Source organism: Triturus cristatus, chromosome 4_2, assembly GCF_964204655.1.
Source record: "Triturus cristatus chromosome 4_2, aTriCri1.1, whole genome shotgun sequence".
NCBI classification, from domain to species: domain Eukaryota; kingdom Metazoa; phylum Chordata; class Amphibia; order Caudata; family Salamandridae; genus Triturus; species Triturus cristatus.
Genome location: NC_140586.1, coordinates 197,808,089 through 197,825,930, shown reverse-complemented (window position 1 = coordinate 197,825,930; position 17,842 = coordinate 197,808,089). Strand labels below are relative to the sequence as shown.

General features: G+C 40.5%; 1 protein-coding gene across 4 annotated transcripts in view; it reads left to right on the top strand.

Annotated features, from left to right (window-relative positions):
• Positions 1-17,842, top strand: part of UBN2 (ubinuclein 2) — a 645,107-nt gene that overhangs the window by 168,493 nt on the left and 458,772 nt on the right. For 3 of the 4 annotated variants that reach the window (XM_085601178.1, XM_085601176.1, XM_085601177.1), the window contains exon 3: positions 10,101-10,202. The exons of the other annotated variant lie outside the window; for it this stretch is intronic. In XM_085601178.1, the coding sequence (XP_085457304.1) occupies positions 10,101-10,202 (102 nt within the window). The remainder of the gene's footprint in view (positions 1-10,100; positions 10,203-17,842) is intronic. 4 annotated transcript variants of the gene reach the window in all.

The window sequence follows — 17,842 nt, the reverse complement described above, 5'->3', positions numbered from 1 at the left end:
TGTGCACATGACACAATGGTTCCGTCATGAGCACACGAGCACTGGTGCTCCTGATGGAACCATTCCGTCATGAGCATCAAAAGGGTTAACCGGAAACTAAACAAAGGTTTCTTTTACAGATTATGCAAAGTAGTATTAAGGGGCACATGTACGGCCTTTTTTAATGGTAGCAAGTGGAGATTCAGCCCGTTTGCGACTGCTAAAACTGCTTTTGCCACGTTCCAACCCTATTTTCCGAGTCGGTAACCTTTTACCGACGTGCAAAATAGGGCTTGGGAGTCGCCAATAGGCAGTCGCAGGGTGATATACGATTGTTTTGCGACCGGAATGCGGTCGCAAAATAATTGCAGTTTACCACCTACAGCTAGTAGGCGGTAAGCCAGTGGCAAGCGGGAAGGGGTCTCCAGGGGACCCCTTCCCCTTTGTGAATGGTAGCGAAAACGTTTTGTAAAGAGCAGGCAGTGGTCCCTCGACCACTGCCTACTCTTAAACAAGTATTTGCAATGCAATAGGTCTTGCATAGCTGAAAGTTTGACCCATTGGCATTGCAAATAATAATGCAACACCAATAGCTCAAACTTTCAGTAATGCGAGACCTATTGCATTCTTAATGCTTGTTTTTTCTTCATCCTCTTATATAACACGCAGGGAGTAGTTTTATTTTCTAAGAATCGGCTGGCAAGGTTTTTTTCCAACTTGGACAATAGAGTACATCTTAAATAGAATCTCTTCTGCACTATGATGTGAGACCCAACATGAATCGTTTACATTTTTTTTCTAATGTGTCAAATGTCATTAGACAGCTAGAAACCTTGGGTTCTTTCAACTTTGCAATGCTGAGCAAGCATGTCTTAAGCGACCTTTGCAGGTAGGATTCACCTGGCATTGCTCATCTTCATACATTCAATTTTCACCTAAAGAAGATGTATTTCAGTTTTTATTGAATAAATTGTGCATAGCGGTCAAGCGCCTCTATGACGTGGCCTTTTCGACAAGCGCAGATTTGTAGTTGTTTAGCATTATATAGTTACATTATAAATGCAGGCCTACAAATCCCTGCATGTAAAGTGCTACCAGCTAAAAAGCTAGCACTGGAAGAAGGTATCATGCATGACTTTGAGCTACATTGCAGCTATGCCTTTATGTGAAAGTCAGCAGTTTTAAAAATTAACTGTCTGCATTTTTCCTGAAATGTGAATTTCTGAATTATAGTTTCAAAAAAATGAACTTTTTATCACAATTAAGAACATGTTAAATACGCATCTGTGGGTCGAGAGATTGGTTGCAGGGGTGTAATTGCAACTCCGCCACTTCAACACCGTGTCCTCCTCGACAACTACACAAAACTGACGATGTAAAGCTGCATTTAATCTGGCATGTTAGGCCCAGTAGAAGAGACGCGTGCTTCAGAAAGTCTCCCGTGGTAAAGTTTGAAGCTTTAACAGTCAAGTTTTGTTCTTTGCATCCTGGTACATGGAGTCATGAAATACTGTCCTAAGCAGTGACTAAAAGTACTAGGAGGCAAAGAAAAAGCCTGAGCTACTTACAATTGCAACCGGCATCGTCCAACCTAAACATTGTTGGTTGTAACCGTAAAGATAGATCAATGAAACAAAATAAACTGTTCTTCAATAGCATGCCAGTGGCCCGTAGAAAAGGGCGTAAATGTTCCCCCTCCAGATACTGACATGGATGGACGCTATATTTGCGTATGAAGGGAGGGAGGCGTACTTGGAGCGAGAAGTCGAGAGATGGCCAACCAAAAGAGTCAATTGGTGATGTCCGCTGGGAGGGAACAATCGCCTAAAGTCGGGACTGATGCACAATATTAACCAAGCAGAGAAGAGGAATTTTAAAAAGCAGGCTTACCAACCAAAAGAGGTGGGCGTGTCCAAAGTCCCCAATAGTCTATATACCAAATTTAGCATGCCTCAAAGAGCAATGCATGCGCTGCCCAGGCTTGACCTAAAAATAAAAAATAAACTTTTCTGTTTTTTAATACATCCCTTTTCCTTTACGGAAAGCGGGCTTTATTTAAAAAAAAAAAAAATTGCTTTATTTAAAAAGTATTATAAACTAATGGGGTAACCCAAGAAGGCCCTAGGACCTGGGTAACGTATAGTACATATAACAATGTGGTCCGACTGGCATTGATTTAGACATAAAATATGATCCATTACTCCGTATTTGTAACAGCCACGGCCGCTACAGGTACGAGCTGTAGGGCCGACTGAGGGGATTATCGAGAGACTACCAAGAGGGAAAATGTATTTATTTAATTTTCCCTTGTGGTTGTTTCTCAACCCCATGGGGGGTGTGTATATTCAGTCCGGGTTGAAAGATTATTGTTGACGGTTCGACCCGACTGTTTCATGAGATGAGTAATGCCCTTGCATGCAGATCTTCATCAGGACGGTAAAAGAAGGAATGATGGGGCAACCTGAATAGGTGCAGTCGCACCATAGGTGGGTGAAAGGGGTGCAACCTAGATGCACCCACTGCATAGCCAAATGCTCATAATCCAATATGTACACAGTATCAATCTCACCCCAAGCAGCTGATCGGAAGGATTCAGTTTACTCTATTTAATTTTCAAGCTAAAAAGTCTATTGATGAAAAAGTTGATAAGAGCAGGCCTTTTCGCTCTTAATGTGGAAACCAAGTCCAGTGTGTCAGTGGGATGCAGATCAAATCATACCGATTCCTCTCAAGCTCCTCTGGCCCTAACTGTCAGTTCAGCGTTCTTTGGAGCGACCACTATAAGAATGAAAAATGTATGATTAAGAAATTCTTTTTTTTTTTTTTAAATAAAATTGTTTTATGAATTCAAACAGATTGATGTATGATTTGTTCACTGTCTCTCTTGCACGCCTATATTACAAAAATGAAGTTATGGATCGTAATTCATTTCTAAATCCATGCCAATAGGACCACATTGTTATATTTACTATTATTTAAGAAGCAATCACAGACTTGGTCTGATAAACCCAGCAGGCCACCATCTGTCATTAAAGGCCATTCCCAATGGGTCGCAAATTGAGACCTACCTCATAAATATCAATGAGGTAGACCATTTGCGACCCATTGGGAATCGCTAAATGTGTCTTGAGACACATTTGTACATTTCATTTTACGACTCGCACATTGTGAGCCGGTAAAAATCGCAATGGTCGTGCATGTGGCCCTAGGTACTGAGCCTTGAAAAAACCCTCTACAGACTGGATGAAAATCGCACCTGAAAGTTGATAGCGCTGTAATAGTCTCTGTGAAAAAAATATGCTTGCCATTGTAGAGCACAAGTCTCGCCCCATCCAGGTGTCCAGGAGGTTAAGATGAGAGATGTCAAAAGAAATGACCAGAGGGATGGGGAAATGACTAGGTTTAGCTCATTCGTCTGAATCCGGTGTACTATACAAGGCAAGCTATGTACCAGGACCCTGTCTGAAAATCACTTGGCATGGGTATAACTTGGAGTAATTCTGAAGATTTTTAGAGAGCTGAATATTTACTGCAGTTTAATGATATGGCTGTGAATAGAAGAACATAGCTAGGCTAGTAAGTAGTTGGAGAAAATGGCTCCATCAGCATTTGATTTATTTAGTAATGAAGAAGCAGTCTTTCATCCAATATTGAGGCACTGTAGAGGTAGAGAGTGAAAGGCTGAAGATGCCCTATATTGTCAGAGCGATTCTATACTAAAGGATCCAGCTCAGCTTGGATCTTGTGATGACGTGGAAGTTGGTTACGCACAAAATCAGTAGCTGGAGACGGGCAATTATCCAAAGAAAGCATAAACTCCTTGGTGAGCGACGAACTCTCAAAAGTATATTATCTTTTTTATAATAGAATTGTGGTAGATTGATGCAGAGCTTTTTAAACATATGTATCCATTCTCAATTACATTCATGCAAGGCTAGATAAAGAACACTTTTGCAAGAGGCGCTTAATATGAGAATAAAAATATCTAGCTTTAAAAATCAGTCTCTCAAATTCGTTTAGTTTAGTTACATATATTTGCCGATCTGCAGAACTAAAGGTTTTTCTTCATTGCTGCTGTTCTTGTTTGCTTGTTATTTTGAGATGTGTATATTTGTAGGAATACCAGGAAGAGTGAGGCTTTGATGTAAGTGTTAGATCAGGAAGCAATTTTTCAAGGATAAAAGCAACTCACAAAGGCAAAATGTGCCTTGGGAGAAGCGCAAGTTGAGAGCAATAATGGAGAGACCATAAAAGCGAACACAACATCCAGAGTGAATGACACCCTATGTGGTTTAAAAGCGAGGATGGGGATTAGATAGTGTTCTTAAATGTAATAGGAAGGTCATAAATAATTCACAAGAGGTTAGTCCGGGCAGGCTGGCTATCAATATAAATGTGATCAAGATACAACTAGCTCAGTAGGAGAGGACACTATCTGCTGGAAGTTAGAAGTAGTGCATGATTGTAAGTGGTACAATGATTCATGTATGTTGAGGTATCCACCCAAATAATAAAATCTCATCATGAGATTAAATCGAACGCTTTGGAGTCATCAGGGCTCTGTACCAAAATAGGAGGAGGGACCAGGTAGGTAAAATGCACGGCAAAACGTGATAATGGTGGAGTAAGTTTTGTTGGTTTTAAAAGAAGTTTTTCAAACTCCCTAGACTGAGTTACAAACTAAATTGGCTATACTAATGACCCTCATATTGATAGCAAGACTTGACAAGCTTCTTTAGGTGACCTCTGCTCCTGTTCACTATTGAGGCAGTCCTTGTTGAGAAGATTGTTGAACAGACTTTAGATGTCCAGAGGTTTCGCGTATTCTAGATCTACGTCGAGCTACTGCTCTACATTGTGAGACAGATCAGCATTAAGGGGCTTTTAATACCTCAGGATTTCACTCTCCGTGGCTAGAGCAGTAACCCCGTCTTGCCAATCTGGGTGGAAGACACTGCTTTATTTTACTTCACCAGTAAGTAGTCCAGCCTCCTGTAGATAACATACCCATTTCTAGTTGGTAAGATATGCATTTCAACCCCTTGCTACTTTCAGTTCCAGTTGAAGTTCCATTCGCTCACCCTGCTATTCCTCCACATGTATCAAGAACAGAGGTTCCATTTCAGGACAAGCCTCATGGTCTTCAGACTCAGTTGTTCATGCTCCTTTTGCAGACACTAAGATGTTGAGTTTGCAAAGGATATTTGACACAAGCGTTCATGCTATGATAGATGTACTGAGTCTTCTATCCTGAGAAGGAAATGTATACTGAAGAGCTCTCCACTCTCATTAACGAGCACTTGGATGCTTCAACTGATCGTCCTTCCTTTTATCCCACATCTCCAGATTCCAGCTTGCCAAAAAGCCTCCAGTCTGTGAGATGTTTGATTTTATAAATTATCCAGCACAGTGACAAGAAACCTACTAGTCCAGTTACAGCACTCACATTTATGATCCTGTCATCATTGAAGCTATCCAGTAGAAAAGTTATATAGGTCTTCTAAATTCCTCTAGTGTTTCATCTCTTGGAGTGCCTGGTGAATATGTTCATACATGTTTTTGCGCAGCAGCCTGCCAAGTGGTATCTTGAGAATATATTTAAACCTCCTAAATCTTACCCTAAGTTCCTCAAAGATAATCCTCCTGTTCATTCTGTTGTAGGTTTGGCTATAGCATACAAATTTAATATACTTGTCTCAAGCTGACTTAACCCTTTCTGAAATCTGCTAGACAAAAAACAGCATTATTTAAAGAAATCAGTTTCCTCATGTGCAGAAATGCAGTGATTTCTGCATATGGGGAAACTCATTTATTTAAATAATGCTGTTTTTTGTCTAGCCAACTTCAGAAAGAGTTCAGTCTGCTTCAGTGAAGACTGAACAGAGTTCGATACCGTCAGTTTGCACTGGAACTTATGATGTCTGATTGAGAAGAATGAGACTTTAGCCAAAGCAGTAGCTGAAGACTACTTCGGATGCACCACTGGCTTGGACAGCAAATCTATCCCCAATATCAACACAATGACAGATGATGCCATAGTCTCTGAAGGCAGTCAGCAGTCTTCTTAAATACCTCCAATTGCTTGGCAGAAGTCGCTTTCCAAAATACTGACTAGTAATGGAAGAAAATCTTCTGGGATTTATCCCTTGAAGTCTTACTCCTGTTTGTTGCCAAATACACATACCTATGCTTATCTATGACCCCATTTCATGTACTTGTACTATGGTAAATGTACTTACAACTGCTCTGATTTGTTTTCAGTATTCTGCAAAATCAATTGTTTTTAAAACATACACCTACGCTTTGTGGGATGTTGTCTAAAGTCACAGATATGCTACCTGAGGAACACAGGCAACCTTCTCAAGTCTTGTTCAGAATGGTATTGCTTTCTCTAAACAAGAAGTGTAGACTAGGTGTGGCTTTACTGATGTGTAAGGTTCATGAGTTCGATCGTGGTCATGAAGGCATGCATGGATGCAACAACTACGTTTTCAGGTGATTTGCAAGCACAATCAATGGATGTTCCATTTTATGAAGGGTTATTGTTTGGAAATGGAGAGCAGTGCACCATTTCACCTTTGTAGAGTATTTTTGCAGTCTTTTCTAGTTTTAAGTGCAGCTGTATCCTCAGCCTTTTCCTTGTTTGTTGGACTGCTTTTGTGAGTTTTCAGGTACAGATCTGTAGAAATTAATCTTCACTAAAGCACAAGTTACTTACTGTCTAATGTTTCTGATTGTTATGATGACGACTTCAACAATTTTACATCCTCCTGTCTCTCTCCGTTTGAAGATATGTAACTTTTGTTCTTAGTTTTTAAGTTCCTTAAGTTGTTGAGGACGTGCAAAAAGAGACTGGACTATTGTTGTATAGACATGTGGCATCTTACATGATGGACATTGCATCGGTTCCATTGAAGCCAATCGGCCCAGTTGTCAACTCCTTACTGCCTTACCTGATACTAGGGATGCAGGATAGCTCTGATTAACTGGGTATTACTGCAGAGTCATGGTGGCATTGCCTGCTTGGTTCCATCATGGCACATACTGACGATTAATTAATTGGAACACAAAGCTTCATGCTTCTCGCTGGCCACTTCTTAGTGCCAGTTTCCTGCCTGCTCAGTCCTTTTGAACTTTTGATGGGGTGCCATCTCCTCCCCCCCCCCCCCCCCCCCCCCGTCCCAAGCCACTGCTGGAACTTAGTCTGGCACTGCTGCTGCCCATCAGGCTCACAACCACCAAGCAGAATATAACCCAACAAAAGGGGAATGGGTAAGAAGATAAATGTAGTTCCTAGTGAATGATCCAGTACTTTCTGCAACTGGGGCTCCCACACTCTTCCATGCTGTGGGCCACAGTGCACATGCTTCTACCAGGGCTAATATTTTTTCAGTGTGCACATGAGTGACCTTTTATTTTCATTGTGTGACCTTTCCATTTACTTGTTGACCATTAACCGAGTAGTTGCCTCCAGCAGTACAGACATTTGCCACATACAGAAACTGTTAGCTGGAAGTATAACAATTAACCACATGAATATCTGGAAATGCCCTATCAGGAAAAGGTGCATAGAATTAATTATCTAGGCAATAGTCCAACATAATGCAACTTCCTTCTGTGCTAGAACTTTATGATAGCACCTTTTCCGGGTTGCTGAAACACTCTTTCCCTAATCCTCAGCATCACTGCCTTTCCCTTAAGTTGCATAGCTGTCTCCCAGTGGGTCAGTTCTGAGCAATGGCAAAGCAAACTAGCTTTAGCAAAACCTTAAAGTTTTGTTTTCATGTGCTAGTGCTGGGGGATGCTTTGCTGACCGTGGTCTCAACTTCTGGTTTACACCTGCGACTTGTGCTGATTTTCAAAGCAAAAACGCGTTGGAAGGGCTTTAGGGCACTCCTTTATAAATGAAAAAAATAATTGTGAAAAAAATAAGCATTGGGAAAGCCAAAGGATAAGGCAGCTGCATGGCACACGCACTGTCCGAGAGGATTTTTGGGCTTGCCAAAAGGGAGGACGGCACTATAGAAAATAATTACCACAGGAGTAGGATCAAGGTGCACAAATCTTGCACACGTCCACACACAATATAAAAAAGTAGAATAAAATTCACAGTGGGGCAACGAACCAGAGGTGCTACCCTTCTAAACCTCTAAGAGGGAATCACTTCCCAAAATGAACATATACAGCAGTGGTTCAACACTCAATTTCAAGTTCCATTATATGTTCGTCATGAATCTTCAATGCATAGTACATGATTTGAAATGATAACTCGCTGTCATCTCAAACAAGTGGTTTCTTCTTCCCAAAAATCTTTACTCATCATCTTTTTCTTAAAACCGCAGCAAACGTACAGTAGCCAACGCATTTTGTCAGGGCTACAAAATATATACAAAACAAACACTTATTTACATTTATTTACAGATATAAAACCTCTATTTGCAATATACAATATAACAGACGCTACATAATAAATTGGTCTAATACCTAAGCTTCATTTGTTCTCTCTGTTACACATTTGTTTACTGGAAAACCTGTTTGGAAATATGTGTAAATGACATGACCACACTGTACACTTATTTACACAGGGAGACAGGTAATCACACACAAGATACTTCAGACAGATTGATGGAGAGACTCTAGGCCTTTTCCAGTATTTGCACATGTATGGTGTCTGACTATCTCATTTTCAAACTGATCAAACACTAACATACCTCAGTACACATGTGGCCAGACTCGTATATTCCTCATTATATGATAGGTTTTCCAGTAAACAAATGTGTGACAAAGAGAACAAATGATGCGTAGGTATTAGACCAATATATTATCTAGCGTCGGTTCTATTGTATATTGTAAACAGATAAAGGTTTTATATCTGTAAATAAGTGTTTTGTATATTATTTTGAGCCCTGAAGAAGTCCCTGGTGGACAAAACGCGTTGGCTACTATTCCTTTGCTGCGGTTTTAAGAAAGATGACGAATAAAGATTTTTTGTTAGAAGAAACCACTCTCACATTTGTTTATTGCGATGACAGCGATTTATCTTTTCATGTACTATGCATTGAAGATTCATGACTTGCATCTAATGGCACTTGAAATTGAGTGCTGAACCACTGCTGAATATGTTCACTAAAGAAATTACACAATATTATACAATGCAATCTGGGAACCAGTCTAGTACCATAATTAATACGACTGTACTCAGAATGTAAAATGTGCATTATTAAATCTCATTGGATTTAGGAAGCCTTTTTCCAACTTCCAAGGGCTTAGCTAGCTCCAGACGTGACATCATAAAACATTTGGTAGGTGGATAGCCAGTGTGGTCAACAATGACACATCTTCTGCCTTTTGTTGGCATATGCAGCTAGTAGTCTTTGGACAGATGACATAGAATGTAACAATGGAGTGATTTGTGGATAACTCATGACAGTAGGTGCATACACTTATGTGTTTGATCGGGCACAGTAATAGCTCCGATGGGCCATGCAGTGTGAGAAACACTTTTTCAGGATTTTGTGCACTTAAAACCACAATCTTAAATGGCCACAATGTATGTACTGTGGTCCTATGTTGGAAAGTTTAGATATCTGGAACCACTTTTGCAGCTTATTGGCTTGTTGTAGATTTGCTTGTGACTCCTACAGCTTCTCTGGGTATTTGGGAGGATAGTGACGGTTGAATTGGTTTCATGAGACAAGCTCCAGATGCCTCACGTCTTTTTTAGCAGTAAACATCACAAGGGACTGTTGAGGCACACCCTCATTCGTGCTTTTGCCGGTCTTTCTGGTAGGAGTATGCAGAGTCTGGAAATCTGTAACTACAAATATGTAGCATTTATCTTACTGCCAAGTGCCTCTGGGTGCTCACCAATGCACTTTATCGATTCCAGTGCAATGCATAGAAGGGTCTTTGGCTGGACAGATGGAATTTCATACTGGATCCATATTTCTAATGCTTTTGGGCCGTTACATTTAATGCTAAATTAACAACATTCCTCAGGCTGGTAATGGAGAGCCAGGAACACTTAAGATTATGGCCTTGTTATAGAAGTGGTATACTTGGCCTTCGCTGATAGTTCAGCTTCAAATCATTCTTTAATGCCTATCTAATCCTTTTTGTAGGGTGGGAAGGTTCACAAGCATCGCAAAGACCGTATGCAAGACCTCATCGACATCGGATATGGGTATGATGAGACGGACCCCTTCATTGATAACTCTGAGGCTGTAAGTAAAAGTTTGGGTGCCAGGGGGTGAGGATTGGTGTGAAAGTGAATTAATTCAATTGTGAGTGATTCTCCTCCGTTCTGCTTAATGAGGCAGAGGGGTAGGGATTATGTAAAGGATGTGTTCATACTAGAGGCATGTATAACGTGGTCATGTGGTGTGTCAAACTGTCTCTTGTGGCCACTCTATCAAAACTTAATGGCTGCCATATTGATAGTAATGAGTTTTCAGGGAATAATCTCATTCAGTGTTTACATTAATGAACTATTCCAGATTCTTGTGTTGCAATTTCCCAGATGACATATGGGTATCCGCAGAAGTGTGTGTAGGGAGTTTCATTTTGATCTCAAATGCTATTAAAGAGACCTCTTGAAGATTCTGTTTGGGTGAAAGCCAGGTTTGCAGAATATTCTTTATGGGGAATTGATAAAAAAGCACTAGAACAATTTGATTACACAATCAATGGGGTCCTGTAGTAAATCATGGATCTAGTATGAACAATTATCCTTTCAAACTTAATAAAATTCCTAATTTGTTATGAACTGTAAGGAGTCATCTTAAAGTTGAAATTAAGGCTTAACATTCTTCACCATGGCATTTCCTCTGCTATTCATAAAAGGTAAAATATTTCCACTTATGTGCGAGATATGTTAAAATACATTTTCATACTTTTTTTGTTTTCCAAATATCCTAAAACATTCCAACAAAATCAACAGTTGTGTTTTCTTTAAAATAGCTAATTTGTTGCACGCAGTAAATTGGGATGAAACCCTACTTTGAAAATGAATGAACTAATGAAAAAAGCAAGAATGATGACCTCCCCCACCACAATAAAATGACTACTTGTGAAAAAGAGACAGACCCTTGCTCCTTTAGGAATCTTGGAAGCCTCACTACCATATGGGCCCAGATATATAAAGCCATTTAGCATTTTTTAACTCGCCAAATTGCCATATATTGGCTCATTAAGAAATGCTAAATGGCCTTTTTAGATATACAAAGGGGCAAACCCAGTATCAATTAACGATTTCTACACTGTACAAATCACAAATTGTGACCGCAATTTACGAATCGCAAATAGGGATTACCCATTTGTGATTCCTAAAGCACATGTACAAAGCATTTCCTAAATGCGAATTGGACATTTAGGAAATGCAAGTACTATTGACTTCAAGTTGATGGTAACCATATGCAAAATAAAATAATGTATTTATTTTATTGTGACATGAATCGCAAATATTCTCCTAGGGCATATGTGCACTAGGAAATTCAGGTTACCTTCAGCCCAGAGGCACCCTTGGCTTTTCATTTCATAACTTGCGAGTTCCTTTTAGGAAATGCAAACCATTTCCTATTTCACCCATAGGCGGTAATGCAATGGCATTTCCAATTTGTGATTCCCTAATAACAATTCCTAATCTGTAGCAATTAGTATTAGGGAATCGCAAATTCTGTACATATCCTGTGGCTTGCATATATAGTGATTCCTATGGAGTCGCTATTTAAGTAATGTAAATGGGAGCTTTCGTACGTCTGGCCCATGATTCCCAACAGAGTGACAAGCTGCCCTCTATCTTCTGCTCTGTGAAGCTCAGGACATAGCCCTTGCTTTCTGCAGAGCGTTATTGGCTGGTAACACCAATTTCTTTCTCAGATTTCATTTCATTTCTTTTGGCTTCATGGAGGTTTTTAGCCTGTTTTCTGAAGAAGGTGTTTCAAGTATGCTCTACCTGAACCTCAGAATATCTGCCACTGGATGCTGGCAAGGGGCTTTTACCTGACTGCTGTTCACAGATTGCGAAGGCAAACTGAGCTGTCATTTGCTAGAACAGCACAAATGCACTCTGAAGGACAAACTTCTGTTAGACATCATCTCTTGCTGAGGGTCATCCAGAAAGTTTCTTTTTTGTTTTGGAATCAGAAGGAAGCACAAAATGGCCTGCTAGAAACTCCTGGTCTCCAGAATCACAGTCTCTAATTGTGATGCCTTGTTAGAGAGAATTTCTCTCCAAGGTGATTACCAAATTCAGGCTCAGCAACATAAAGATGAGTCATTGCTCCGGATCGGACTTACCAATGCAGCCTTCTCTCAAAGTCCCTCTTGCCTCAGAACGCACTGACGGACCCCCACCTCACGTTGCCAAACTTTACTTCATGGCTTCTGAGATCTTGTGGCATGGACACATGAAATTGCTGGATGATTGTATGGCCATCCTTTGAGGCGAAATGCCCTTCAACATGATCTGAATATGAATTCAAAAAGACGAAATTAAACATTTAACTGGAAGCAAGAACATGTCTGGAAGGGACGGCATTGTCCCATCCTCTTTGTCTGACATAATCTTTGTTACAGTTTACTTCTATTAGTTAATTTAGCTGCTATCACTGCTTGTCTTGCGTCCCCTTTTCAGTCCTCTTGTTACATTGTTCCATTGATAAAGGATTTCCTGAAGTATTTTGAGAAGTTTCCACCAATTAGAAGTCCTTCACACTGAATCGAATGTAGCTATCTCTATAATGATGGGTCCTCCATTTGGACATTTGCACCTGGCTGACCAAAGTCATTGTTTTTTATTAACTATTAAGACTGGCTGGGGGTTGAGTGAGATTTAGGCTGTGTACCAAAGAACCATGCACAGTTTTCCATTGTACCAAAAGTATCATTATGAACTCTACCTTCTTTAATGTCAAAAATGGTATCTTATTTCCACATTAAATACATTATTTCACTACCTCCTTATTTCCACTTATGTGTTGTCTCCCTATTTAGAGATTGTTACATACACTCCATGTCAAAATAGCATAACATTATTATTTGGATAAGACTAAAGAGTTTGTACCGTCAAGCAACTCTGTGTATTATGGGGATGATGTAACCGGTCTAGCATCTTCTAAAAAGACTGTAGCCAAGTGGATGCAGCCTGTGTGATTGGTTGTTTAGAAAAAGCAAATGGGCCTCGTCCTGCAAACCTAGAACCCATTCCACAAAGGGGATGGTGACTACTGCACTTTGATTAGAAACTTCTCGGTCTCTGACATTTGTAGGAATACCATATGTTTTGCTTAATATTGAGCTTAGCTTGCTTGCTATGTCAGTTATTTATTTTCATTTGCAAACGTATGCAACATGTGTAAAACAAAAAAAGTTTAACAAAATAAATTGAGTGGCGCACCACACCCCTAGCATTTAAGTGCTTTCATTTTCAAATGGCTGTGTGCATGTAATCTGGCAGAATGCTGTCACTCAAAGTGCAAGACAGTGAATGTCTGAAGTGGGCTGTCCCATTGCTCTATGCTGTGGTGGGTGAAAGCAAAAGTTGAACGCCACATGAGTAGGCCAGTAGATGAAGAGTACTAATTCTAAAAGTCTGTGTGTTTTTTCACACATTTGTTATGAATTTAGTAAACATGAGACTGGTGAGAGATTAGAGGCGGTCTGTCATTCGCAAACCAGCACAAGTCCAGAAATCAAATTTGGAGTGTGGTATGAAGAAAAAAAAATTGAACTTTTATGGAGAATTTTATCTTCATTAGAACAAAAAATACTGGAAAAGATGAGAATAATAAAACATGGTTTTTGCTGACCGTACAGTGGTTTTAAATGTTAGTTTCTGGGTCAGGGTATGGGTGTATCTGCACGCCTGTACCTTTGGTAAAAGATCGAGCGGGGGGTCTGTAGAAAAATCTGGATGTGTTAATAGAGTGATGGAAGGTCTCCTGTAAGAATCAGAAAAGCTTCCCTTAATTTCTGAGGGATACTTATAGCTGCTCTTTTTTTAATCTCCTTGGGTGCCAGACTCGATCCATAAACCTTTGTAATAATTCTTGAGCACCTGCAATTGTGAGGATCAGCCTTTATCATCACTCTGTCCCGCCTCTGAACATGATGACAACACTGAGTCACAATGTAGTGCTACCCGTGTGCAGTGACTTGATTCCTCTTTTTCTGCACTCTTAAATGCAGATCTGGAGCTTCAATTCCGAGAGTTTCGGTTACTGTTAACAAAGCCTTTTTTTTTCTTTTTTTTTCTCAAAATTGTTTTGGTAGTGTGCAGAGGTTTCCCCCAAGACCTGCTTCAAACTGTGTTGCAAGTGGGATTTGGTCACTGACTGCACTTCTGCCCATTCCAGGGAGAGGTCTCCCAGTTGTCATTGGGGGAACATAACTTTGGCTTTGTGCAGGCCATTCTGCAGATTTTCATGCTCATTTTGGCACCTTTTGGTGTTTGTTCTAGACCCACAGTGGGCACCAGTGGAACTTCTGCTGACAAACCCTTCCCTGGAGCAGACTGACCTTCACACTCGTCCTGTTCCTCATTTCCACTGGGCTGTGCCTCTCTTCTTTTGTGTAGCAGGTCTCACCAGTTGCTTCTGCATAGGCTTTTGCTCCAGTGATACTGAGGCTTCGGTTGCAAATTTTAATCCATCTTCAGCACTATACCATAACTAAGTCTTTACCCTTTGTGGAAGAAGACAAAACCTTTTCAGTTCCTCAGTCTTACCAACAGTACTTTTGGCAGATTGCGGCCATTTTTGGGTTAGTGGCTGATGCTCTACAGAGCTCTCAGCTACTGCAACATGATGATGATGGGGCAGTTCACTTCCTTCTCCCGTCTCTCACTCACCCCAGATGCTGGTGTTTACCTTGCCTTGTAAAATGCCAATGGTCTAGACACTTTGCTTAAAACACCCTAGATTAACCCTTGTGGCAACTGACTCAAAGTGCCTCATTTGTTGTAGTATTTTGAAGCTTAGCAGACATTTTTGAATTGCCCCTCTGCACTGTAAAGATGAATGCTAATCTCTTTTTAGTGCGATTTTCTTACTTCTGTGTCTGTTGCTCTTTTAACGTTCAAACATTGCAGCTTAGTTTAAACCATTTTCTGCTGCAGCAGTGAATCAACATATTGCTAGGTGTCAAAGACCAGCACCGGGAGAACTTAATTTTCTAACCGAGCCCCCTCATAGAAATTCATGGTGTAGGCCTCCATTTACAAGGTCAGTTGTAATTTGTTTCCATCAGTTACTTCAGATAGGGACTCGAAGATAATTGATATAGCCAAGTCAGTTTTTTCATTGGGCAGTTTGGTAGAGCGCTTGTTGAATGCACTTTCAAATACATGGCACATGAGGTTTTGCCTGCTTTACCAGAGACCCTGTGAAATGTTTTTGCCCAGACAGTTCAGAATTGATACGACTCAGCCAGGCAAAAACTTCAATCTAGGCTAGATACCACTGACTAAATAGCTTGTGCCATGGGTACCAGTCTAATTAGACATCATGCCTGGCTATACTCCACTGAATATTCTATAGATGGCCAGTCATCTTTAATAAATCTGCTTTTTGATGGTGCCAGACTTTTGTTAAGAAATGTAATGCGGTTAAAAAAACATAGAAGAACAGTAGCTTTTTTACTTAGTAGTATTATCCCTGGTATTCAGCTCGGGGTAGTATGGTTATTCTAGAGGCCTTGCATTCTGCCAGTCCATTTAGAAGAGTGTGGATATGTTTTTAGTATTGCCAAGAAGGAAGGTGGTGACAAATGCTGGAGGTTACCCCAGCAGCATCATTCCTTCTCTTCCATAGACACAACCTCCAGACCTCTTCACTTTGCCCATGAACACACATCTGAGTACAGCAGAGGGCTGAATTCAACTTTGCCGACTCTAGTATCGCTAGCTCACTTCGGACCAGTGGATATTTTATATGGTCAATATTGGTAACGCTCTTCCCTTTCTGGAAAGCCCTCTGTACAATCTCACCCCTCCACTCTACACTGATGTTGTAGGACCAACCCATGTCTTCTCCAATGAGGCATTACTGTTGCTTACTGAGGGGATAATCGGGAATATGACAGAGGTGGAACGTGGCCTGGGTTGTTACTCTAGGTGCTTCCTGGTCCCCAAGAAGGCCAACTTAAATTATTTCCTCATGAAGAGGTCCGAATTATGGCCCTTGCACAGGTTTTGATGGCTTTGCACCGCAAGAGTGGATGATGTCCCTGAGCCCTCAGTACATATAATTTCATACACTAGTTCTGCAATCGCACAGGAAGTATCTCCATTTTATGGTGGGATTAAACCACTTTTACAATGCTGCCCTTTCATCTGCCAATTGGGGCTTTACGTAAGCGGTCTGTCATCGCAGCCCATCTTTACACGTGGGTGATAAGCACATTCATGTACCTCAATGACTGGCTGTTGGATGCAAGGCGACCCAGCCATAGGTGTTGGAGGTAGGGGTGCTGCAGGACCCCCCAAAATAACCATGCCTGAGTTCCCAGTTGAATAAGCATCAAAGATGCCTGTAAAGTTTGTTTTTATCTTGTCACATTCACTGTGCTTCAGAGACAGAGGTCAAATTTATCTCAGTCTTCTGACAAATTGCTGCTTATTCTTCTAACATGGAACTTGGTGTTTTCTAGCTCTGATTGTAAAGTGAGAGGGGTTTGTAAAATGAACTATTTGACAGTGTTGCTGGTGTGAAAGGAAGGGCTGCAGAATGTAATTTTTTCTAACACAATACCTTTGAATTAACCGTACAAATACTTCAAAATGTATGAGCAGTTATGAAAGCACAAATTAAAGTTTTTTATTTTGTAACTTTGAAGTGTGATGTAAACAAAGATTTCAATACGATCATTACACTTTACATGGTGATGTGCAGTTTACAAATATTTCCTGCAACCTTCACTTCCACACCATTTTGGCATTACATAGTTTATAGCTTCACCACTCTCTTGTCGAATGGGCCTGGCTAATTTGGGGGCCATTCTGGACATTGTTGGTTTGAGGGTATTTCTTCCTTTGTGTTAAATTGGGGACATTTGGGCTATGATCCACACGTTTCATGTGAGAGCAGTTGTTCTAGTCTTGATGATTCTGAGGTTACTTGTGACTCATCTGGTATGTCGGTAATTGTTTCAATGTATACTACAGGAACTAGCCTGAATGGAGCTAGGATACTAACAGCACAGTGGGAGAACAGAAGATTCCAGTTCTGGTCAGTAATGGCTTCCAATTATTCTTAAAACAGTTTAGGTGTAAATTTAAAGATAAGATTTTCTTTATGACAGAGTACACTTGACTGGAATTAAGTAGGAGCACAGATGAGTCTACTGTGTGGTTGTGAATTAGAATACTGTGTTTTTAATTGTGACGGATTGTGACTTATACCTCTTATCACACAAGTATGTGTCTACCGGAGAGATTCCTTCCGGGTGTGTCCCTTTGGCATAACACCCTAAAAGTATAATGTAAGTGGCAGAACACATTGCATGAATCACAGTTTTCTTACACATAGACCAAAGATTGCTGTGCTAATATGCGTGCATCAAAATTTGTGCTTGCATGTTCAATACAGGATGCATTCTCGGATAAACAAAGTGAATTGAGCATGCCTAGGATATATAGACTGCTTAAGAATCACCTACAAAATGTGACCATATGGTGGACTAAATAGGTACCATTTGTTTCACGATTTGTTTTTATCCCCAGGTGATAACGATAACCTTACAGGTAAGACTTAGTCTTACCACGCATGCACTTTTCGAGGTGCACAAGTGACCGTTTGGGGCACTGACAAAGGCCTGAGACCCTCCTTTGAGGGACCCATTGTGTGGCTGAAACATGTTGGCAAGT